Source organism: Dendrobium catenatum, unplaced genomic scaffold, assembly GCF_001605985.2.
Source record: "Dendrobium catenatum unplaced genomic scaffold, ASM160598v2 fragScaff_scaffold_1148, whole genome shotgun sequence".
Taxonomy (NCBI): domain Eukaryota; kingdom Viridiplantae; phylum Streptophyta; class Magnoliopsida; order Asparagales; family Orchidaceae; genus Dendrobium; species Dendrobium catenatum.
The window spans coordinates 790,546-815,931 of record NW_021319610.1 but is presented as its reverse complement, the minus strand read 5'-3'; the positions used below and the strand labels follow the sequence as shown (position 1 = coordinate 815,931).

The 25,386-nt window shown below is 37.4% G+C and overlaps 1 protein-coding gene across 7 annotated transcripts in view; it reads right to left on the bottom strand.

The window, feature by feature from the left end:
• LOC110102002 (probable serine/threonine protein kinase IREH1) overlaps positions 1-25,386 on the bottom strand; it is an 89,950-nt gene that overhangs the window by 21,480 nt on the left and 43,084 nt on the right. For 4 of the 7 annotated variants that reach the window (XM_020830125.2, XM_020830126.2, XM_028698815.1 and 1 more), the window contains 10 exons: positions 23,480-23,572; positions 23,243-23,383; positions 23,066-23,158; positions 20,758-20,968; positions 20,562-20,647; positions 15,132-15,220; positions 7,593-7,644; positions 7,444-7,500; positions 7,185-7,355; positions 6,882-6,959 (listed from right to left, as the gene is read on the bottom strand). In XM_020830125.2, the coding sequence (XP_020685784.1) occupies positions 6,882-6,959; positions 7,185-7,355; positions 7,444-7,500; positions 7,593-7,644; positions 15,132-15,220; positions 20,562-20,647; positions 20,758-20,968; positions 23,066-23,158; positions 23,243-23,383; positions 23,480-23,572 (1,071 nt within the window). Of the gene's footprint in view, positions 1-6,881; positions 6,960-7,184; positions 7,356-7,443; positions 7,501-7,592; positions 7,645-8,371; positions 8,601-15,131; positions 15,221-15,379; positions 15,509-20,561; positions 20,648-20,757; positions 20,969-23,065; positions 23,159-23,242; positions 23,384-23,479; positions 23,573-25,386 lie in introns of those variants that run through there. The other 3 variants (XM_020830131.2, XM_028698814.1, XM_020830129.2) reach the window with 3 other exon arrangements.

Below are 25,386 nucleotides of genomic sequence, written 5' to 3'. Positions count from 1 at the left end.
CTGAAATTAAATTACAACAATCCAAATATAATTTCCAAGATGAATTTAAGAGAAATAATGGAAAAAACTCTTTTTAACTGATGAAATAGGGAAGAAAACAAATAAGATACAATGGATCCTCAATTGGAGAGGAGAATCCGGCTCTCTCAATTTTTTAGCCGGCAGCTAGAGCCCAAAACTCCCTACAACAACAACAACAACAACAACATCAAGCCTTTATCCCACTACGCGGGGTCGGCTACATGAATCCTTTTTCTCCATTGTGTCCTATTAAAAGTCAAATTCTCATTTGAATCTAATAAAGAAAGGTCATTCCTAATATTTCCCAACCAAATCTTTTTAGGTCAACCCCTACCTTTCTTAACATAAGTCAAATCTAATACCTCTACTCTCCTAACTGGGTCATCGGAAGGCCGCCGTTTTATGTGACCAAACCATCTAAGGCAACACTCTCTAATCTTATCTTCTACTGGAGCTACTCCAACCTTTTCACGTATATGCTCATTTCGTATCCTATCCCTAAGGGTAAAGCCACTCATCCACCTGAGCATCCTCATCTCTACCATCAGCAAAAAGCATACACCAAGGTACATCCTCTTGCAAATGTCTAGTGAGAACATCCATGACTAAAGCAAAAAGATATGGGCTTAAGGCTGATCCTTGATGTAACCCAACCGAAGTAGGGAAATACTTGGTCAATCCACCTTGTATTTGAATACAAGTAATAGCTCTTTGCATACATGTCTTAATGATTTGAATATAAGCATTATTGACTCCTTTCTTTTCAAGAACTCTCCATAGAACTTCTCTTGGAACTTTATCATATGCCTTTTCTAAATCAATAAATATCATATGTATATCCTCCCAAGGTTTAAAATTGCGTAACTGCGCCTCGAGGCGGTTTTCGTCCGTGAGGCGAGGCGTAAGCCTCGAGGCGGTCTGAGGCGTAAGCCTCACGAACACAGAATTGCGTAAATGAAAAATTAAGGATTTTAGCAGGAAAATAATAGCAATATTGGAAAACAAGAAAGTAGATGCAATAAAATTATGTCCCAAAGTACAAAATCACAAAATATTAGTTTAACAAAACTCCCAAAATACAAAAAACATATAAAATGAAATCATATCCCATCACTAAATGGGTCTTCAAGTGAATCTTCTTCTCTGAATATTGAAATTGAGGGTTGAGGTAATAAGCCGCTGCATGTAGATGTCGGTGCAACTGCACCTCCCACCGAGCATCAACAATATCCCAAATCTCCCTATAACTTGCCTCCTCTCCTCCCAAGTTGTGTGCAATCATCTCCTTGGCCTCGTCCATAGCATTATAAATAAAACCCATAGCTGGTTTCTTCTCTGCATCAACTAAGCGTAGAACTTGCACTAAGGGTCTCGTGCTCAAAATGGCATAGGTTACAGTTGCCCAAAATTTATCATTTAGAATTATCTTTCTTATTTCCTTCCCCTTATTTTTCTTCCCCCAAGCAGAGTTAAGCCATTCAGTTGATGTAAACATGGCTTCCAAAGGTTGCCTCACCTCCATCAAGCTCTGTAGTGTCAAATAGGAGGTGGCAAACCTATAGACTCACAGTGCACAAATGTAAGAACTATGAATATACAGTAGGAATGATTTCTTTCTTTGAAAACTTAAGAACATACCTTGTGGTTGCAGGGCGGGGGAGGCGGCGGGAAGGTTGGCCGAGCGGACGGGAGCCTCAGGATTTCGCGATCTGGAGCTCACGGGCGGAAAAAATCGGGAAGCAACTGAGCCGATCGGGTGTGAGGGAAAGGGATGAGTCATTTTAAGTAGGTGGGCCCTTTTGGCTGAGGCGTACGCCTCTCTCAAAATTGCGCAATTGCGCAACAGAGGCGCGCCTCAGCCAATGTGAGGCGTACGCCTCACCACTGCCAGCAATTGCGCACGCCTCGAGGCGTTTTTTGCAAGAATTGCGCAGAGGCCGATGGCCGGTAGAAGAGTAGAGGTGTTGGAAGAAAAGTTGGAGGGGGAAGTGGGCATTTGCAAACGGATGTGGGATCGTTGAATGATCATTTTTCAACAATGGAAGGAAGGGTTTAAGAATCTATAGGAGTTGTTGAAGTGGATGTTTGGAGTTTCAAACTAAAGCAGCTTCACCGAAAGCAAGGGGAATAAGAGAAATGACATGCAAAGAAGAGATGGAAAAGTGAAAATTTTAGGAGAAGAGGAGGGAATACCCTACCTTGAGCCTCTACCGAGAAGGGGGATGAATAGGAAATATGGAGGTAGGAGGGAATGGAAAGAAGAGAACAGGTGGGCTAAATTTAAAGGAAGAGATGGATATGAAAGGAGAAGGGAGGAGAGGGAACCATGGAGAGACCCCAATGCTCGCTTCATGAGAGGCATGAGGGGCGGGGGGGCTTGCTGAAACTGCCAGTGTTTAAAGGCGATAATGTGCATGAGTGGATCTATAGAGTTAAGAGATATTTTGCGGTGAACGAGCTGATGGAAGGGGAAAGGCTTATGGCAGCGGCTCTATGTCTTAAGGGGAAGGCACTGGCATGATACCAAAGGAGGGAGACGAGATACTCAATCCATTTGTGGGAGGAGTTCAAAGACCGTTTTCGAACCAAGTAGGAGGGGGTCTATTATGAGCAGATTTTTGCTTTGACACAGGCAAGAACGGTGATGGAGCATCGAGAGAGATTTGAGCTTCTGTCGGGACGTTTAGAGAGACTTCCGGAGACGATGATAGAAAGTACTTTCATGAAGGGGATCAAACCAGAGCTGAGAGCCTTTGTATGGGTGGCAATACCCCATGACTTATGAGATGCTATGGAGTTAGCCCAATTGATAGATGATAAGAACTCACTTAAGAGGAGTAGCAAAGGGGGCAATTTTGGAGGTTCTTACCGCATAACAACCTTCCTTGCACCTAAGGTGTTGATTGTATCAAGTCAAAGGGAAGCTCCAAAGGAGAAAGGTTTGGGAGCGCGGCCATGAGGGAACTTTAAACGACTGACTGAAATGAAGTTGCAAGACAAACAAGCTAAGGGCTTATGTTTTAGGAGAGACGAGAAGTTCACACTGAGCTATAGGAGTAAAAATCACACATTGCATGTCCTTTTTGTTTGTGATAAGGAGGAGATGGACGAAGTAAAGACAAAAGAAGTCGTAGAGGATGAGGAGCCCTTACACGTGGAGGTGGCAAAGGTTTCGTTGAATTATGTAGTGGGATTTACCTCGAATTACACTATGAAGAAGAGGGTAAAGATAGACAGGGAAGCAGTGACGATTTTGAGGGATAGTGAGGCTACCCACAATTTCATATCAAATCAGGTGGTTGACAGGCTTGGGCTAAAGCTTGTAGACATGGGAGGCTTTGGGGTGATGACGGGCACATGGAAGGTAGAGAAAAGCAGGGGTATCTGTCAGGGATTGACGGTGGAGTTGCAACGAATTCACATCAAGGAGAATTTTCTTTCACTGGACTTAGGAAGTATGGATCTAATCTTGGGTGTGAAGTGGCTACAAACGATTGGGAGGGACTAAGGTGGAACGAAAGGCATTAGCTATGGAGATCCAAGTGGAGCAGAGAAAGGTGGTGATTTTCCCAAAGGATTGGCTTCCTTGAAAACCATGGAGCGTGCCATATAGGATGAAGGATTGGAAATCTTGGTGGAGCTCCATAGTTTGGAAGGAGGAGATGCCTGGGAGATAGAGGGCATTCCAACCCACCCAAGGATTGCTTCCTCCACGAGAGCACAAGCACGCTATTATTCTGAAGGAAGGACTCACTCTCATTAGCGTCCGGCCATGCCCATAGGTCCAAAAGGATGACATTGAGAGGTTGATTCGGGAGATGCTTCAAGATGAGATCATCAAGCCTACTGTGAGCCATTTTTTTAGTCCCGTGTTACTGGTGAAAATGATGACAGTTGGAGATTCTATACAGATTATCTTGCCTTGAATTAGGAAATTGTGTTGTATGAGCTGCTAGATGAGTTGTATGGCTCAGTGGTTTTCTCAAAGATCAATTTGAAGTCCAGGTATCACAAGATTAGAATGAGACCAGAGGACACTCACAAGATGGCTTTTAGAACTCATAAGGGACACTATGAGTTCTTGGTGATGTCTTTTGGCCTCACCAACACTTCTGCCATTTTCCAGTCACTCATGAATAGGGTGTTCAAGCCTTACCTTCGGGGGTTTGCTCTGGTATTCTTTAATGAAATCCTTATCTATAACAAGTCCGAGGAGGAGCACTTACGGACGGTGTTGGGAACTTTGAAGGAGTACCAACTATATGCCAACTTGAAGAAGTGCTCTTTTGCGCAGTAAAGGGTGGAGTACTTGGGAATTATAATATCTCAAGCTAGGGTGTCAGCAAATCCAACCAAGATAGAGGCAATGGTGGAGTGGCCAATGCCCAAAACCCTGAAGGGGCTAAGGGGGTTCTTGGGACTAACAAGATATTATAGGAAGTTCGCGAAGGGATACAGTTCTATAGCCTGACTGTTGACATAGCAGTTGAGAAGAACAATTTCAAATGGGTGGAGGCAGCCACATTTGAGCAAATAAAGAAAGTCATGACTAGTGTCCATGTGTTAGCACTACCAGATTTCAACCAATCATTTGTAGTGGAGATTGATGCATCAGGCTATGAGTTGAGAGCAGTTCTCATGCAAGGGTAGAGGCCCATAGCTTATTTCAACCAAGTGTTGACTGCTAGGGCCAAACTGAAATCAACATATGAAAGGGAATAGAATTTATCTGAAGATTCGACATCACAAACAGAGGACTTTAGCTCGATGGAGGAATGAGAAGCTATCCCCGCGATACTTTGGGCCATACCCTACGAGGTCATGGAGCATATTAGTGCAGTCGTCTATCATCTACAATTGACACCAACTTTAGCCATCCTTCTAGTATTTTATGTATCACAGTTGAGATGAGCCATTGGAGATCATACACCCTTGCCCACACTACCGGCTACATTGTAGAGATATGGAGGTAATATTAGAATCATTGGAGGTGCAAGGGGTGCGCCAAGGAGACAAGAGGATCCGGGAAGTGGAAAAATTTACTTGAGTATGCGGCGACGTGGGAAGCCAACATCACTATCCAATAGTAGTTCCCTTCTTTCCACCTTGAGGATAAGTGACTTTTTATCATGGGAGTATTGATGCGGCTGTGGACCCCGACCCTACCCCCTTTCGGGGATTCTCCCCTCGAACAATTAATCAATTGTATCTTGTGTTTCTTTGATTGAAAACTGTTATTTTAATTTTATTAGTGTTATTCCTGCATATCATTGTTATTTTCTCTTGATTTGGTGGTTGTTTGGTGTTGATTTCTTTCTAGTGGCTGTTATGGGTGCTGATTTGATCTCCAAACCATATCAAATTCAAAAGGATTCTTAATTTTAGAAGAATCACCAACCTTCATACCAAACAAGGCCTATCGATGGATTAAATGAATTTCCAGATTTACCTATTCTCCCTCTCAAGTCTAGAAATGTATATTTATAATTCCTAATTTGCTTAGCATATCTTTGAAAACTCCTTTGTTTAGAATTTTTAGGATAACATCAGCTTGTTTTAAGGTAGTAGGAGTGAAACATAGGTTTATTCCACCCTCTTCAATCTCACTTTTTATAAATGAGAAACAAATTCTTATATGTTTCATTCAGTCATGTTTAACATGATTTTTCATAGAACTGATGATGATTCACCATCACTATAGTGAGTTTTAGGAGAAGTATTATGTATCTGTATATATTTCATCAATCTTGCTAGCTAGGTAACTTCATAAACCACTTGTGCAATCACACAAAATTTCGAGCCACAACCTCAAAAGTGATGAGATTCTCCCATAACTTTGCGAAAAAAATCATAGATGAATTTTTTTTTGTTCTCACTGGTTAAGTGGTGAGAACAAAAAACCCATCTATGACTTAACCAATATGCATCACCATATCCCTTCATGACTTTAAATAATCACCATTTGCTTAGTACACTAGATTCAACTCCACCTTAACAAAGTTGAGATACGAGAGGGGTCGATCACACCTTTTTTTTAAATGGGGGGCAAGAATAAATATCTATTATAATTATATATGTGGATAATATTGTGATAGACCAATCATTGGACCGGTCCAGCCTGGACCGGCCTAGGTCTACCAGCGGTGGAACAGAAGTTCCGCCCCAATCAATGCTGCCCCATTTGGGGTGGGGGTGGGGGTGGGGGTGGGGTCCAACAGCCAAATTAATGAGAAATTAATAAGATATTAGAAAGGAAATTTCAAATTGAGGGCCTATTTTGGTATTAACTATATTTTGTATACTTTAAATATATTGCTTGACCCAGGGTAAAGTTTTATCTTGTATTTTCTAAAATTTGGAGAGTTCTTTGAATTTGTTTGGGCTCTAGCGGTGTCTAGAGATTTGGGAGAGCCAAATCCTCCTCTCCAATTGAGGATCCATTGTATCTTGTTGTTTTTTTCATCTATTATTAGTAAATCCTTTCTGGTTAATATTTCCACCAATTTCTTCTTAATTTCTAGTTTGAACCTTGCTGAAATTCAAATTCAGCCAAGGGAAGTCACTTTCTCTTGGAGCATTTCCTATCACATTGTAATTTCAGGAGATATGCATATATAGGTTTACATTAAAAATGGAAATTAGATCATAATAGAAACTAACTAAATACGTAAATTGTCAAAGAGTGCCATTCCTATAGTCTAAGCACACAAGTCATCCTATCTTTTTGTTATTGTTACCAGCACATTAATGAAATATTTAGTGGAAGGATTTTAACAACATTCCAGTGAAACCATAAATTTTCAAAGAAAAATAGAAATTGAAAATGAAAGTGCATTTGTTTTGAGCGGATTTCAATTTACCTTGAAAGAGAAATTACTGAATGAGTAATTCACAAATGCTTCAGAACTAAATTCCTCGAGGCCACCATACTCATCCCCCTGGTAGTTATTAACAACTTATTAGTTTTAAAACTGTTGTTTTCAATAAGTTGAATGCCATGAAGAAGAAATAATCAACTGATAGAGATCGAGATATTTATATATAAGGATTAAAATTTTGAACGGATATTCCTCACATCAATGGTCTAATGAAGTCAAAACCAAAGCTTACTGAAGAATGCCTATAAAATTTTGGAACCATTAAGAGATAACTATATTCCATACCACATCTTGACGATTGCTTGAGCAATTACTGGCACCACTTATGCTGCCATTGTCTGAAGAATCCTCAAAGTCACTGGCCTCATTGATATGCTCCCTTGAAGGATTCCATGAGTAGCGACTTGTGAAATAGCTAGTATCAGTTGCACCATTTGAAGAGGGAACAAATGCAGCCTGAAAAAGGAGAAATGTGCTACAATATGTAATGTCAAGACGACCAAAAATAAGAAACACATGACCTTTTTATAACTGAATCAGCCACCTTCTGCCGAGCTAGTGTATCCCAGTTAATGTTTTTAAAGAAGACATGCTGCTTGACCTGAAAAATTGGTTCATGAAATTAAAAAAAAAAACACACATGTTCAAGTCTATCAATAGTTTTCATAGATAATTATCCCCACTTAAACATACTTCTGAAGCTCCTTTTGCTCCAAGTCTTTGATGAGGATCCTCAGTTAATAATCTATTATAAACATCACAGATGGGCAAGGTTAAATATATAAATAGGGCATTCCTCAGCAATAAATTTTCATAAGACAGCTGTTTCGCTTGAATTTGTCGATCTCATGTAGTTGGATAAAAGATGACGTTTTTTGTTTTGCTTGAATTATCATAAAGTCTATAAGAGGTTAGATAGATTTATTCTAGAAAATTAAAGGAAAAAAAAAACGGTCAAATCATTTTACCAATGGCTGTGAATACCTAGGTGAAGCTTGCTGACTATGCTTTTTTGATTCACATATCAAACTCTGAGAAACTTGAAGCATGAAAGAAAGATCCATTAAAGTGAAGAAGCACACCATGTGTGGTATAAACAAGAAAACATAATTTAGAAAATGAAAACTCTGCGACCTATGACTACATGCATAAGCAACGTTTTTACTCTAAATAACTATTACTATCCACTATCCAGGGATAGCCTATTATTCTTTTACATATAAAAGTTTTTTTTTTTTTTTTAATGCATGTATCACTTTCCAACATATTTACATAGAAAAGATTGATTCATCATAAAACTAATTTTTGATGTTATTAACTACAAATATAAAACAAAAAAAAAAATATTGATATTGATTTACCACCTAAGTGCTTGATAATCTGATTTCATCAATTTTTATGAATGTTTGACTGTCGACCAAACTAAATAAAAAAATGAATGTGCTACAATGACCCTATATATATATATATATATATAAAAGAAAATTTCCCATTAAATGTTTGACCGTTGATCAAACTAAAGTTACATGGAAAGGTTGTTGGCAAAGCTTTGGCTTCATGCATGGGAGCATGGGATGGTCTTTGGATAAATTGCCTTTCTATGTATTTTGGTGTTCCAATTGGCTCCAAGCCTAATCAGAAAGCAATTCGAATCTCATACTGAAAAATTAATCATAAATTGAGAAGTTGGAAGTTAATAATCTATCAAAAGTGATCGTGTTATCTTCATTAGTTTGGTTTTAACAACATCTCCATAATATTATTTGTGTCTTGGGTTACAAATTGGGTAAATAAAAAAATTGTTCCCATGAGAACTTTTAGATGTTCACCTTTTACATGGCACATATTTTTGGAAAATCTATTCAACAAGAGAACTCTTCTTTCTTTCTTTCTGTTTTTTGGTTCATGGATAATATCATAAAAGGCCCAACAAAGTAATTTTTTTAAGAAAGTAGTCAAACGATGGGTCTAACTTTGCCAAGGATGTACACGGAGATGTAAAATTTTTACATCAATGTCTCCAGAAAAGCAAATAGTATAAACATGATCATCTGGAAGGACATCAAATGACAATATTCCTATTATAACGAAGTTCAATAAATTGGAATACTACAATTGGGAGAAGCATTGTAGCATGATCTCTTAATATCCGTCAATTATTGGTTGGAGTTCATTGGGAAAGGATAATTCTCTCCCATCTTAATGGTAACTGGGAGCGCCTGAATGTTATATATATATATATATATATAATCAAAAAATTTAATTTAAATAAATAAATAAATATTTATTTACTTGTTTATTTCGAGCTAATAATGAGCCGAACACAATCGAAGAAAGGTATATTCGTGTTCAAATCATTTAAAAATTAAGTTCAAAGAATCAATTAGGGTTTAGCTACTTAACAAATGAATCAAACAAGAGTTACTTCATAAAACGAACATGAGTTGTTCATGAACAATGAACTTTTTTGACAACCCTAGTATTACATCACTAATGGGCCATGGATGGACTAGAAAATGCTAAAAGACTATTTATATCCTGAAATTCCAATAGAAATCGAAGCACCAAATAACTTTAAAAACACAGGAAAAACAACTGTTTCTTTCTTTTTTTTTTTTTTTTGGGGTAAGAAAAATTCAAAGGACACCTGAAAGCAAAATGCACTACACTAAAAGAATGAAACAGCGTCATAGACTCTCTGAATATGCAAACTAATAAAATATCAGTTTAACTGTGTAGTACATGCATGTAAGGTTATGTTTACAGCTCAAGCCATCTCCCGTGATCTCTTTGAATCCTATAAGATTTACATTTCTGGGGGAATTCCAAATGGCAGGATTAGATTTTTCTTCTTCATCAATACAAAATCCTTCAAGATATTTTTTCCCATTTCAAAGGAAGACATTTAGCAGGTTCAAACCACATGATGCAGCTGTAATCAGAACCCATATGTTTCCTTTATAGAAGCAGTGGGCAATTGAATGCATTTATGATCAGGTTCGGTTATAAATTATTCACAATATCCTCTCCACTAATGGTTCTGTGTGGATTCAGTGTACATCGATTAAGATCCTAAGGCACATTGATCGATGGGTAGGTCAGGTAACTATAATACAGATATCCTTATGTATAATAAACTACAGTACGTGAATCGACTAGTTGACTATTTGCACATTTTATGTTCATCACATGATGTGATTTTGAATTTAAATTCAAATATATTTATCACCTAATTATGATATGACACAACATAATTTTGACTTGAAAGCTATAATAATTGTGTTTAATACTTAACTATCTCATCACATATGTAATTATTTTAAATTTAAATTCAATTTTAATTATATTCAAATTTAAATGTTTTCATAAATATTTAATTGTTAATCATTTTATTTATTCTTTATTATATAGATTAAACTATAGTACATGACTCCAAGAAGTGATATCTGGCATATCCCATGATTGCTAATTCATATATTAACTAACAATCACATGACACTTAATATAATTTTGTGTTACTACTATTTTATTTATTACGTAACTATCATCATGTATGTCATTGCTTTCAATTTGAATTCAAGTTTAAATTCATTCATAAGTATTTAATTTTTAATTATTTTATTTAATAGGTAATTATTCATGACGTAAAATTAAATTTTGATTTATTTATTTATTTATTTTATTTGTTAAACCTTCAACAACTATAATTTATTTGTTTGATCTTTAAATACTTTAACTTATGTTGGAAGAACCTTTATAGTGCAACTAACACCTAAATTCATTTTGTTCCCAACCGGTTATCATAGATTTATACCTTGCAAATCCGTGTCTGACTAATACTGTGAATAAAAGAAATAATAGATGGATTGTATTGTCGTAGAAAATATTTGCAGAAAACTGAAGTTAATACAATACAATATACAATGCAGCATATACAATTTCTTCAAGTTTCTGTTTCTGTTGCTAAAGTTCTCCATGGTATCAGAGCTAACAGCATTTGTTGCTTCTGTTTTGTCATAGCTTCATTCTTCCTTTGTTGTTGCTTAGCTTTTAATAGTAGTTGCTTATTCTGGAAATGAATTCCTCAGTAGATTCTTCTCCCTCTTCCCTTTCTTCATCCTCTCCTCTTAAAATGAGTGAACTATCAATTCCTCTTCAACTGAAATTTCTTGAGACCAACATAAAATCTGTGATTAATGTTCAGTTAGCTATTGAAAATCATCCTATTTAGCATGCTCAGGTTATCAAGTTGTTTTGTGCCAGGTCTGAAGGTTATCTTTCTACTCACGATGGCCAGAGTATGTTGTCTTCAATTGAATGTCAAATTTATAGCAAAGTTGGCCACAATACAGTAAAATGTTGGCATCGTATAGACCTTACCTACCAACCCACTCATCAAGCTTATCTTGCATAGGAATATGCTTCCTCAGCTGAGTTCTTCGACTCTGGAGTCTCCAGCACCTCACATCTGATGAGTCTCAACTCCACTCCATTCATCCATATTTCGGCTCCACTCAAGTACAGGTTTGGAATGGCAACATGCTACCTATTGTGCACTCTGGTTAGGGCCTTCTCCTCACTCCTCGTATGCTTCACTTACCTAACATTTTACATGTTCCAAATCTCTCTCATAACTTAATCTTTCTTCATCAACTTGTTGCTCATAATTCATGCCCTATTATCTTGGATGCACGTGACTTTGCTATCAAGGACTCCAAGACCAACAAGACATCAGGGGCCCAGTCTTTAATCTCTATCCCATTAAGTCTACCACCACAACACTGCCACAGCTCACCCCATCCTCCCCTGCCACGTTCATCAGTTCCACCTAAAATTCCACCTTTTGGTACGTACTAGCGGCTCAGTCAGCCCACCATAGCTACACAAAAATTGCTCTCAGCTCACCTACCTTCCAGCAACTCTACTTCAATTCCTACCCACCGCTCCTCTTGTGCTTGGGCAAAATATCATCTTCTATCATTTTCTTTAGCTTTTTATGGTACTACTCAATGTTAGAACACATTTATGCAAGATGAGTGAGGTCCTTTCCCTATCTTATCTATGCAAAATCATAATTTTTTTCTTCTTTTAGTTGATGAATGATGACTATACTCATTTTTGCTAGGTTTATCCACTGAAATTTAAATCTGAACTATTACATAAATTTCTTCAATTCAAGCTACCTATTGAACTATTACATAAATTTCTTCAATTCAAGCTACCTATTGAACGCCAATTTCAAAAACCTATAAAAATGCTTCAATCAGATGGTGGTTAGTTTGTCAATAACAATTTTCAAAACACTCTTCAATAATTTGGCATTCTATATTGTCTTAGTTGTCCATACACCCCCGAGCAAAATGACATTGTTGAACACAAACATTTTCATCTTCTTGAAATAGCTTGTGCTTTATTAATTGATGTTGATCTATCACAATAGTTCTAGGTTGATACTTTATCAATTGCAGCATATTATCAATCGTTTGCCTTAAAAAAAAAACACCCATAATACATCACCTTACCAATTATTATACCAATGAACCCCCTCATATACTCGAATGTTCCATATACTCACCTTAAGATTTTTGGTTGTTTATGCTATATCCCCAGCTTCCATCCACACTTCATTATAAATATACTCCACATTCATCTCCATGTGTATTTCTTGATTATACCACTCAATATAAAGGCTATAAATGTCTCAGCGTTGCACTAGTCGTATTCATATCTCTCGTCATGTCACCTTTTGTGAATCTATCTTTCCCTATAAACTAAACTCCACCACATCCAATTCTTCTTACCCCTAGCAAGTCTTGCCTCTCACACTTGTTCCTCTATCCGGTAAGCCTCCTCCACCTTCCAGTTCAACATCTGCCTCTCTTTCCCAGCCATCTCCTTTATCTCCACCCCCCACCACCACACCACCTCCTGGCCTACCCATGTCATCTGCTGCTTGTTCTCTTTCTGATTCCTCTACATCAGACTCAGCTGTAACCCTTCTCGCTCATTCATGTCATTCCATGATCACCCTACTTCAAACTGAACATCTTAAACCAAAACATATACTCAATCTACAATATCACCTTGTGCCTACATCCCCCTCCTCTTTCTCTTAAGCCAACAAAATTTGTTGTTTGGCACAAAGCCATGTCTAACAAATTTGAAGCGTTACAACAGCAGGGTACATGGTCTCTAGTCCCTCGCACTCCTGATCAAAATGCACTTGGCTGCAAATGGTTATTTAAAACCAAGCATAACTCAGATGGATCTATTGCTCGCAAAAAGGCACGCTTAGTTGCTCAAGGTTATAATCAACAATTTGAATCGGATTACAATGTTATATTCAATCCGGTAGCTAAATTCCCCACATTCGCACTTTCCTAATTGTGGCAGTACCCTATCATTAATCAATCTATCAAACAGATATTTCTAATGTCTTTCTTCATGAAGAAGTTTTTCACACGCAAAAGCCTCCTAATTTTCAGAATTCCCAAATTCTTGATCATATTTGTCTTCTTCACAAAGCTCTTTATGTTCTTAAGCAAGCCCCTCGTCAATAGTTTCCACCTCTATTTACTTAATTGTGGGTTTATTACAAGTCATGTAGATCCCTCCTTTCTATTTTATCATAAGACATCTACTTCTCTTTATATACTCATTTATGTCGATGACATCTTGGTCGCTGACACTGACTCGGCTTTGTTTCTCTTCTTCAAACTTTGCATACTCGGTTTCAATTACAAAACCTTGGATCCATGGCTCAATTTCTTGGCATTTAGGTTACTTACCACATGCTGTATATTTTTTTGCTGATGATATTCTTCTTGTTGATGAGACTACAGAGGTAGTTGAAAAAAACTTGAATTATGGAGGTCAACATTAATCTAAAGGTTTTCTTTTGAGTAGATCGAAAACCAAATATATTGAGTATAATTTTAGTTGTAATAGATCTAGTGGGGGTTATGACTTTGGGCGATCAAATCATTATTAAGAGTACACATCTATTGTTCAAAATGACGGGTGAAATATTATTAGTAGAATTCAAGTTGGATGATTGAAGTAGAGGAATGCATCAGAATTGTTGCGTGATAAAGTGTTTTGTGATACCTGTGCAACACGTTGCATCACGGCTTACATATTTCAGTTGACAAACTTGACCTCCAAACTTATTATGACTCTAATTGGGCATCTAACAAACTTGATTATCGCTCTATTACAAGCTATTGTGTCTATCTTGGTTCGAACCTTGTTTCATGGCATGGGTCATCCGTTGAGTCAGAATATTGAGCGCTCATTGCCGCTACAAGTGAAATTATGTGACTAGCTGAATTTCATATTTTACTCACAGCCTACTCATCCCTATTGTGACAACATTTCTTCTGTTGCCTAAACAAATAATCCAGCCTTTCAAGAACGAAAAAAATATATTGAGATCGACAATTATTTTATTCAGGATTGTATCAAAGCTAAGCATGTTATTGTTCACCACATTTTATCTCAAGATTAACCTGTAGATTTTTTTGCAAAATCTCTCTCTTCTACCAGGTTTCTTCATCTAATAGATAAGTTAACAATTCAACAAATCATTGGTACTTGCAGAGCAGTGATAAGTGATAAACATTGTAAGATTAGAATATCAAAATTGCTCTTATCCATATTCTGCAGCTGCTCAACCTTTCCAGACTACATCATCTCCACCGTTAATATATTGCTCATGTAATATTCACCATAGACCTAACTCCTTAGCTCCTTGTGTGTGTGTGTGTACTGCTGTAATTGATAGGAAATACAAAACAATATACAATGCTGCATATAAAACTTTCTTCAGGTTTCTGTTTCTGTTTCTGCTTCTGTTGCTGAGGTTTTTCAGAACCTTCTTTTCCCTTTTGTTGCTTTCAATAGTTGCTTTCTCTTCCTTTCTTTAACTTAATAACTCGATTCCAACATCTAGCTCTATCAAGATTTTTGTAGAAGGTTCAGAAGAACTTCGGCAGCGAAATGAGACCAATGTGCCACACCCCAAACCAGATATTTCGCTGTTGCTACCAGCTATTCGAAAATCAAGAAGCTAAAATAATGACCCTAATGACAACTCAGCTATTTGTTGACAGAATATGAAGACAACAACGAATTGAAAACAAACATAAAAAATCTTCACTTGATATGATCACAACTTAAGGGGGTAGAGAACAAGAAAAGCACATCATATGAAAGATTATTTTCAGCTCTTACCCGTCAATAAGATCTTGTGCTTCAAGACTCATCTCTTCAGGTACTTGGGGCCAAGGTATTTTACAATTGAGAATATTGTCAAAAATCATCTAAAAGAACAAAAACACAAAAGCTGAGCTAATAAATTACCTAAAATGCTCACAATAATCAATAACTATTAGCTTATGGCATCGTTGAAGATACCCAATAAAAAAGTTGTCTAAAAAATTGATAATAATGAATAAAATTTCAGGCAATTCATGGTACACCTGAGACTTCAAAGGGAAAGCCTTGACTTCGTTTTGATTATTTATGCGGGAAAATGTACGTGCATGGATGTGAACACACACGCAATGCATAGCATGGCATTTGAAGCTTGAATGTTACCAATAAACAACCTAGAATTCACAAGTGCAATCTAGATCAGCTCTTTTTTCTATTCATTTGTATATTTGCGGCTTTACAACAAAAAAGCTCCCTTTGAATTTAAATCCTGCAACTATAAATTATAGCAATATGAATAAATAAATCTTCCTTGAGCATGACCCCCAGACCTTCTAAATCAAAAAGAAAAATTATTCCATAAATCCATTCAAAATTCAAATTAAAATTGACAAGTGTCAAACATTAAGTGACCAACATCAGTGTATGATAAGTATCGGGCTTCGATGGCTGATGCATGGTAGATATTAGTTATTACCAATGGTCTAATGATATCGAATGAATTATTGATGCAAATTGATGTATTATATGATATATTTATATTCAAATTTAATATTCCCTTTATTTATAACCTTGCCTTCCTTCAGCCTTCAACAGCCGTAGCATAATGAGCACTGAAGCCCTATCGATCCAAACCTCTAGGGTCCCATTCTTGTTATTCTGAACTGGATATGCTAGTGATCCTGAACTAGTTAAGCTCAATCCCTTGCACATGACAGAACCATTTGCACCCATTATACACTTACATCCATATATCCAAAAAAACTGATTCAAGCTAAGTCAATCCAATTCAAGATAAATTAAGCTAGTTCAAGTCAAGATAACTCAATCTACTCAATATCATACTCGATGGCATACAACAGAACTTGCCTCAAGCAAATAACAATAATCAAAGAACTCATTCGGTAGGCCAATAAATCCTAATAATCGATCCTAACAACTATTATCTATGAAATCAGCCCTGACGACAACTCATGGAGGGATAAATTCTCAAGATAAACTTTTGATTTGCTACTCAACTATTCAATTATCAAGTCGATGACTTATTCAAAGATTGACAGATAACTTTATTAGGTTGAACCTTCTAATTAGGCTATACAATTATTATATTTTCTTTTATTTCTTGTGTAACTATGTATATAGTCAATTCTATAGCGCTCAAGCCACAACCCAAATCCATAAAAGGATGAGCTCAGTTTCCGTAATTTTAGTCAATTGGTTTCTAAAGACAATTATTTTCACTTAAACCCATTTTACTAAAATCACAATATTTCTCTCTACTTTCCAATTTTCTTTTTCACTCAACATTCTCAGTATATTTAGAAGTGATTCACTTACATTTATGGATTCAACATCCTTAAAGGTGTTATGAGTGGAGCATGTAACTAGACGAGAAGTACTATGTGAAGCAAAACAACATCCAAGAGGAGAAGAATATTTCAGCATGGACAATTAGGAGATTGTTACTATCTGTTGGCTCACTAAATTCGAGGAGAGAATAACTCGAATGATTCAATGAGCACTAGATAGGATTCCAAGAGACACTCATAGAGTGGAATTGCTAGAGGGGTCCTATGGTTTGTTGTAAAAAGGAGGAGACTTTATGGAGCTAGAGCTTTGAATTCTACTCTAGCCATTGATGAAATTTACAGCCTAGATAGTGAAGGATCATCTTCCACTCCTCGTCATGAAGAAAGGAGACTTAAGAAGAGATTTTTTCTTGCCAATGGCTTCTCGAGGGACATTGTTGAGGCAAAGCCTCCACCAAAGTTCAAAATCCCTCATATAGATTTGTATAAAGGAAGGATGGATCCCTCCATTCACATCACCTACTTTGAGTCGATTGTTTCTCTCCAAGATATCAGCGATACATTAAAGTGTAGATTATTATTTATTACCTTTAAAGAATTGCCTCTAATATGGTTCTCATGTCTACAACTCATTATCATTACTTTGCTGAGAAAGTTCATGATGCAATTCACCAACATGCAAAGGCCGTTGTAGAACTTTCTACCCTTATTATTAATGAGGCAAGAGTCGAGAGAATCGCTGAGGAGTTTCATTACTCGGGTTCAAAAGGTGATGCTCGATTTGAACGCTTTTGGGTCGGTTGCTACCTAAGCGGTTGTCACCCAAGATCTATGAATGCGACCATTTTGGTATGCACTCGGCTTGCAACAGTCGAGTATGCTGCAAGGGTTATTCGAACTCACCAACAATCATAAAAATGTTAAATAATATAATGTATAGGTTGGCATCTCTACTACAGCTAGCAGGAAAGAAAGAAGCCATCTAGAAGGAAAAGTTAGACATAGTTAAGTGACTAAGAGGAGAAACATGCATGAACACAAGAGATCTACCCATAACCCAAAAACTCATCCATATGATGTGTGAGTACGCACTGATGAACGATGCAATGATCATCGTGATGAGAGGTCGCTACTACCTCCTATTCACACATTTTTTACTGTGACTCTAATGCGAGTCTCCATAGTCGACATAGTTGAGGCTATTCAAAATAAGGACTTCTTCAAAAGGCCAACGCCCATGAGAGCCAATGGTTACTTGCATGACAAATCAAAGTATTGCACCTATTATCATGACCATGGTCAGGACATAGAGGATTGACAGCACCAGAGGAGTTTGGTGGAGAAACATATCAAAGTAGGTAAACTTAAAGAGTATGTTCTTGCTAATGCAAGACGAGGCCATGCAATGAATCAATCCCAACATAAGAGAACCACATTGTTGGGGAAGCTCCCACCATCCATGGAGGAGTTGGCAAAGAGGCTTCTCACTAAGCAAACCTCCAATAACTTAGGTCGGGAGAGGTGAACTTGGTAAGTATCTTGAGGGTGCCTACTTCCTATGTGCCACCTAATCATCTTTGCTTAAGTTGATTAGCCTGCAACTGCCAATCTGCACAACGATTCAGTGGTCGTCACAACACTCATCATAAATTATCAACTTGGTAGCATCCTCATAGACATCGAGAGCTCAATATATTATATTCAGGAGTGAATATGAGAAGATGAAACTTGGCACTTCTCGCCTAGCGCCAATCGCTAGTTTTCTCTTTGGCTTTTATGCGGAGCATAGAGATAGAGAGGGTAATCGCCTGCTGATTACCTGGGTAGAAGAAGAAATGTAGTTTATTTCTAAGGTTAACTTCATTGTGGTCGATGCACCGACCATTGACAATGCAATCTTTTAACCAATCACTGTTGAATGCTTTCCGAGCAGTTGTCTTTACATATAATGTCAATATGAAGATCCTAGAAAGTGATCATATAGTGACAGTCAGCAGCAACTTGTTGCAATCAAGAGATTTCTATCTATAAGCAACGAGAAATATTAAAAAAGAAATCCTCCAACTCGATGTGGAGAGAGTCTGGGTAGAAGATTATATAAGAATTTGAAGAAGTGACAACATTTAAAAAAGGTGAGGCCAACAAAGTAGAAGACTTAGCCAATGATGACTGTGCTAGACAAACAAATTCACGAAAAAGTTCAAAAGTTGTTAGAGGCCAGATTCATTCAAGAGGTATAGTATCCTAAGTGGATCTCATATGTAGTAATGGTGCAAAAGTCTAAATTGATATTAACTACTATTTTAATGCTGAAAAAAGCAAGCTACATTTGTCTTTCTACCACATTTTAGTACAGGATGCTTGACTCTTGGATTGAACTAAAGAAAGCAACCTTACCTCTGGTTTGGACATAATTGTGAATAAAAAATTCCTTGGCACATCAGGTTTGATATTGTTTTGATTATATTTTCCATTCAAGTTAGAGCCTGGTGGAATCAGATTCTACTATGTTCCTTTTGTAATATTGCATAATTGCTCAAAACTGAAACCTAAACCCTTCTACATTGACTTTTATGGCGGAATCAAAGGCAGCTATCCCCATGGGAACCCTAGGGGGCAGACCTAGGGAGTGCTGAAAGCAAAAGAAACCCCACTCTTTGAGATTTGAAACATGTGTCAAAATTTTAATTGATCTCGTGAATTTTTGGCGGCGCATCAACTTTTACCATTTATACAAGCCATTATTTTCAAATGAACGCTTTTAATGTACCAATTAACCATAAATCTATTAATTTTCTTTGGTTGAATATATTCATCATGAAACGTAGTTGTCATTCAAATGTATTTCCAAATTAAATGGCCGAATCTCTCGCCCTCTCTCTCTCTCCTCCTCACTCCCTATTCCGATCATGCTATTTAGATCAAGCATGAAAGCAGTTAATATCCTTTACATGGAGGTGTACATAACTCAATATCGTGGGCACATCATGTCTCAAAGCCTTGAGGCATTGAGCATCTATGTTGTAAGTATAAAGAAACTACCAATCAATGGACTATGAGTCAACGCAATTAACTAATATTAATCATAGTAGCATCAATTCGCCAACAAAAATGGGTCAAGATTGAGCTGCAATTAATGCAAGATTTATACAGAGCTCACATTGATCTGTTGGTTGGGAGCTTAGGCTACCAATTAAGAGATATTGGGTTCGAGTCTTATGTATGCGACGTGTGTGTGAGTCTTCCTTAATTGACCTAAATGTCCACAAAAAAAAATAATAATGCAAGATTTATTTGAAGTCATGTAGCATGACAATCAAAAATAGGTTGAATCCATCCTCATCTCAATCTTTCAATCCTCCGACAAACTACTCTATATGGCCACCTCTTCGTTCTCCGCACAGCCTTTTGTTTAGATCTTTCTTAATGCTTCAAGTGCTTTCCATCTTTTGAAATGCTGAGATCAACCCGATGTTCTCACCTTTTCTTTAATGACCAATCAAAGTGAGAAAAAAAATTTGGTGTAAGATGTTGACAAAAATACTATCATATATATGAATGGTTTTATATTTTATAGTTTTCCTTACAAGGTTGCATTCCATAATTAATATTCTTTAATAAGATAACTACTTAAGATTAAACCTGAAATACCGAACCTAATTTTTATTGTAATGATGTTTGGTTTGAAATATTACTCCAATGCTATACTTGATGTTTTTGCTCAAAAATACAAAATTGTAAGCAATCAAAATAACATTACAATATACTTTATTTTATAGCATTCTTTGCTATCCCTTGCATCGCATGTACATGGTGACTAGTATATGAATAAAGTTTGGTTCGTTTGAGGATCTAGCACACTTAGCATAGCTGTCACTATGGGATCAACACAAATAGCGTAAAAACGGACAAGACAGACCTGAGGATGCTCCGCATTGAAAGGTGGAATTCCAATAAGTAGCTCAAAGAGGATAACACCAACAGACCACCAATCAGCTGTTGCACCTGCAAATATTAAGAATTCAGAATTGTAATTCAGTAAGCTACAGTAGCAAATAGACCACGAAGAAAAAGCTAATAGCTTGCCAGCTATCAAAATTAACAGTTATACTGACCATGTCCTGTCCCCAAAAGGATCTCCGGTGCAAGATAATCAGGTGTACCAACAGCGGAACGTTTCTTTCGTCTTTCTCGCTGATTCAGGTGGTCTGTTCTAGACGCTTGAAGCTCATCTTCTGCAAGCAGCAATGTCCCGCTAACAGCAGGTCCGGATAAATCATCCGTACTGTTGATGAGACCAACCTTGGAGAGTCCAAAATCTGTCAACTATTGCCCGGAGAAAAAATAAGTCCGTGAGATACAGTAAGAGTTCAATAGTTTCATTTAAAAAGGGCATAACCTAGTAGCTCCAGCCATTTTATGGGCTGTGGACCCCACCTCCCTGGGTGGGTTATTTGTGGGTCCCAACACCTCATTTCAGACCTATAGGAGGAAAAAGTTTAAGAGGAGATAATTGGAGAAAAAGAAAGGTGTATTTATGATGAAAAATGTTTAAGTGGAGATCATTGGAGGAAATGTGAGGTGCATTTATGGTGTGATTAGGGCTGCTTTTAAGGGGGAAAATTTGTATTGGAGGGGAGAGGATTATGTGAAAATTTTATGGAGTTGTTTCTTAAGGCGATTTTGAGTTCCTAGTTGCTGCTAAGAAATTGGGGGAGAGCTGATTCACCTCTCGAACAGTGAATCAACTATCTCTTGTATTTCTTTGATTAAAGATTGTTATTTATGCTTTGTTAGTGTTGTTCAGAGCCCTACATGGGGTCCTGGTTGAGTACCCACGCTCTGCGCTAGCAGGCTTTTCCCACCCATGCCCACTTATGGTGACTTTCGGGATGTCATACCCACCCACACCCACCCACTTTCCACGCTTCTTGAATGCAGTCGGACACGGATTAATGGCCTTGAGATTTTTTGCCTTTTTTCTCTGACTGCAAACTTTTAAGCCACATATCAAAATTTATCGTGATCGCGACGCGGTTCAGTGCTGCGCACTGCGTAGTAAGGATTACTATAATATACTGCATGCATATGATGATTAGTAATGTAAATCGTAATGTAAATCGATTTGTCCCTTGATGTTGAGTACCCACCCATACCCACCCACGTGGCCATGGGCGTACATATACCCACCCATGCCCATTTGGTATGGGTGGGTATGTAGGTGGGTGTGGGTATGGGTACCCAATGCAAGGCTCTGGTGTTGTTCTTGCATACTATTGTTATTTTCTCTTGAGTTTGGTGGGCGTTTTTTGCTATTTGGTGCTGATTTCATTTCTTGTGGTTGTTTTTTTTTTACTGATTTGATCCTTAAGTCATATCAAATTGATCTACAGAGTCTTACCCAACATTGCAAAGAGGTGGTTTCCAGGACGCGTAGATGACCTCTAGCTCTAAGCACACCTTTTATAAGTTTCATATAAGGTATAATGTGTACCAAAATGGATGGAAGTTAGAGATTTTTTGGGTATGCCATTCATAGCAATCACTCACTTACTGCATACACTCGGTTAAACAAAATATGAGTTTTCCCAGTGAAATACTCCTTGAAAGGCACCCGACTCTCAAGTCAATAAGGATTAAATCTAGAAGAAAAAAATGCATTGCCTAGTTATTCCCCATGAATTTAAAAAAAATTGAATAGATTTTAAGGGATTGAGTTTACATTACATGATCCCACCGAAGGCATTTATATAGGTGGGAGTGGAGGGTAGTTTAGTATTTTTGGGAATATAAATAGTGAGTGAATGAGACACTTAATATATGAGATTCATGCTAGACAAAAATGTAGCTAGCTAATGCGTATTTTAGTCTTTTAGTTGCTTAGAAAGTTGAGAAAAGAGATTTATCATCTCTGAGTTAGACAATTTTGCCTACATGAGTAATGGATGGATGAGTGGAACCTTTAGGCTTTTAGTTATGCATTATCAAAGATTTAAATAAGATAGATGGCTTTTAGGTTGGTGTCAAGTGTGATTTAGGCTAGATCATCAAATCTTGGTTGATGTTTGAAAATTGGTGTTTGACTCTATGGATATGATTGAAGAGGTCTTCACGCATCATGACGTAATCTAATGATGGTTATTTGAAAGCAGTCGCTCTGTCTTGCTTCCACTATATGAAGATCATAGAAGCACAAATCTTCGCATCATGATTTGATGGCCAACATAATTGGGAGTCCATTATTTTGCAAGGATATATCAATTTCCCCATATTTTTGCATGTGTTATAAAGAATCTAAAAATATATCTTCGAGGTCAATCATTTTATAGGTTTTGAATTGTTCTAATATAAGGGGTTAGCCTTGATACTAGGCAAAACATTCAAAAAAAGGAATTCCTCCTATAAAATTAATATCATCATTACCTTGATATGACCATCATGTGCAATGAGTAAATTATCAGGTTTCAGATCTCGATGCACCACTCGTAGCGAATGTAGATATTCCAAAGCAAGAACCTTGAACCATGATCATAACAATGTTAAAAGGCTGCATCAAACAAAACAATAAAGGAAAAAGATGTAAGATCGCAGATATCTTACAACTTCTGCAATATATATCCGAGCAACCTCTTCATTCAAACAACCTAAATTCCGTAGCAACGAATATAGGTCCCCTCCATTTAAATACTCCATCACAAGATATAAATTCTCCCGAGATGTGAAAGAGTAAAAGAAACGCACCTTACAGGTTTTAGGCATAGGAGCCGTTCAGTATCACACTAAAAAGAAAATAAACAAATGCAAGATAAACATCAGGCAATAACTAGATTGTCCCACCACAAATGGGTTCCGAACAGAAATTAAGATATCACGTTCAGCCAAGATGCTCTCAACAGCATTTTTTAGAATCATATCAGCTTTTCTAAGAACCTGCGAAGAAAGTTTAAATGTAATAGAGACATCAATACACTTACACTTGCTCAATTGTATGCTAGTAAACAGTTTGTTGAATTACAAGAAGCAAATCAGACCAAGGTAATACTCTAATTTACTTAGTACAATAGAAACTAGGAAAAGTAATTTTCCAAGACTTTTAAACAGATAAAGAATTGAAAACAGAAGAAGATATTTTCAATAAAAAGAAACAAACCAAAGCATACAATAATTCTTAGCACAAGCTTCCTTCCCCTATAATTTACTAATAAGACTGTTGAAGATTCAAATGCAGGTAACAAAAGTAATTCATCTCTTACGGCAATACAAAGAAGCAGATTTGAAAACCTAAAGCTTTAATAGATGTGGACAGCTGGTTCTGGATACAGTTCAGGAAATATTACATGGAAGAAAGAAGATTAGCGGACAGCCGGAAGAAGCAGCAAAGGCGGAAGGTGTGGCAAGGATAGCCGGCAGAAATTCTCAACGAAATGTTGCAGGGACTTCAACAGTTCTTAGGAGCAATGGCAGAATGAATGGCTGGTGGAAAAGCTCATGAAAATTTTCTAATTTATAATAATTATATATTGTAATGACTCGTCCTAGAATTTTATGGATTCCTAAATGTAATACGCAGAAAAAGCATATTAATCTATATTTGTATCATAAGAAGACACAAATTTTCTGCCATTCCTTTCTATAAAGAAGCCTCTTCATATGATAGTCAATAAAACTGGGACATAATATCCAGTTCAAATACTCCATAGCAAGGTAAGTTGCCCCCACGACCAAGTTCTTTAACCAGTTCAAAAGACCACGTAAACAGCAAAATAATAATAATAATGGTAAAAGACTTACAGGCCTAACATTTGGAAATGAATTATCAATTTGATAGGAAATATGATGGACCGGCTGACCGAGACCCTTACGGATCTACAGGAGGCGGAAGGCGGGGCCTTCGGTCCGGGCGAGCCAAAGGGGGGCGGCGGCCGAATCTGGGGAGAAAAGGGAGAGGGTCAAGGTGGGCCCTTTGGGCCCACTTACTTAAATCCTTGGGCATCAAGTTGGGAGGCCAAGTTTTGGGGGGAAAATGGAGGGTGGATGATGGGGTAATTTAGGGATGAGGGGGAAGTTGTGAGATTGTATGAAAGGAGCCATTAGGGTTTATTTTGGGGGCATCATGTGAAGAAAGTTCTTTCTCTTTTCCTTCTTGTTTTCTCTAGGGTTTCTTTTGGGAGATTTGGTCCTTCTCGAAGTGGACTAGCTTTGTCTTTTGTTTTGTCTTGAAGATTAATGCAAAGCTCTTTTGTTCTTCCTCTCATCTTTCTTGTTTTGTGTTGATTTTGATTTGGTGGAGAAATTCCAACCTTGAAGGGAAATTAGGGCAAACCCTAATTTTGTGAAACCAAGGCGTATCAATTTGGTATCAGAGCTCTTGATCCTAGACGGCATGGCGTCAAAGAAAGTGGAAGTTTTGGAGGGGGAGATGGGCCAATTGAAAGAAGAGGTGGGGGAGAAACTCTCGTCGATGGAAGGCAAATTTTCATCCCTTGAAGAGAGATTTGGGGGAATGGAAGAGATGATCCGAAAATTGTTAGAAGCTCAAGTTGCTCCACCAAACCCTAAGGAAAAAGGGAAATCTCCGGTGACGAATCAAAACCCTAACCCTAATTGTCCAATTAGGGAAGAAGGAGTAAATCAGAGTGAAGATGGCATGCAAGGCCAATGGCAAAGGGAAGGAGGAGAAGGGTCTGGAATAGGTGGCCCTTGGGGGATGACAGGTGGTCAGGGAGGCCGGCCAGGATAGGGGG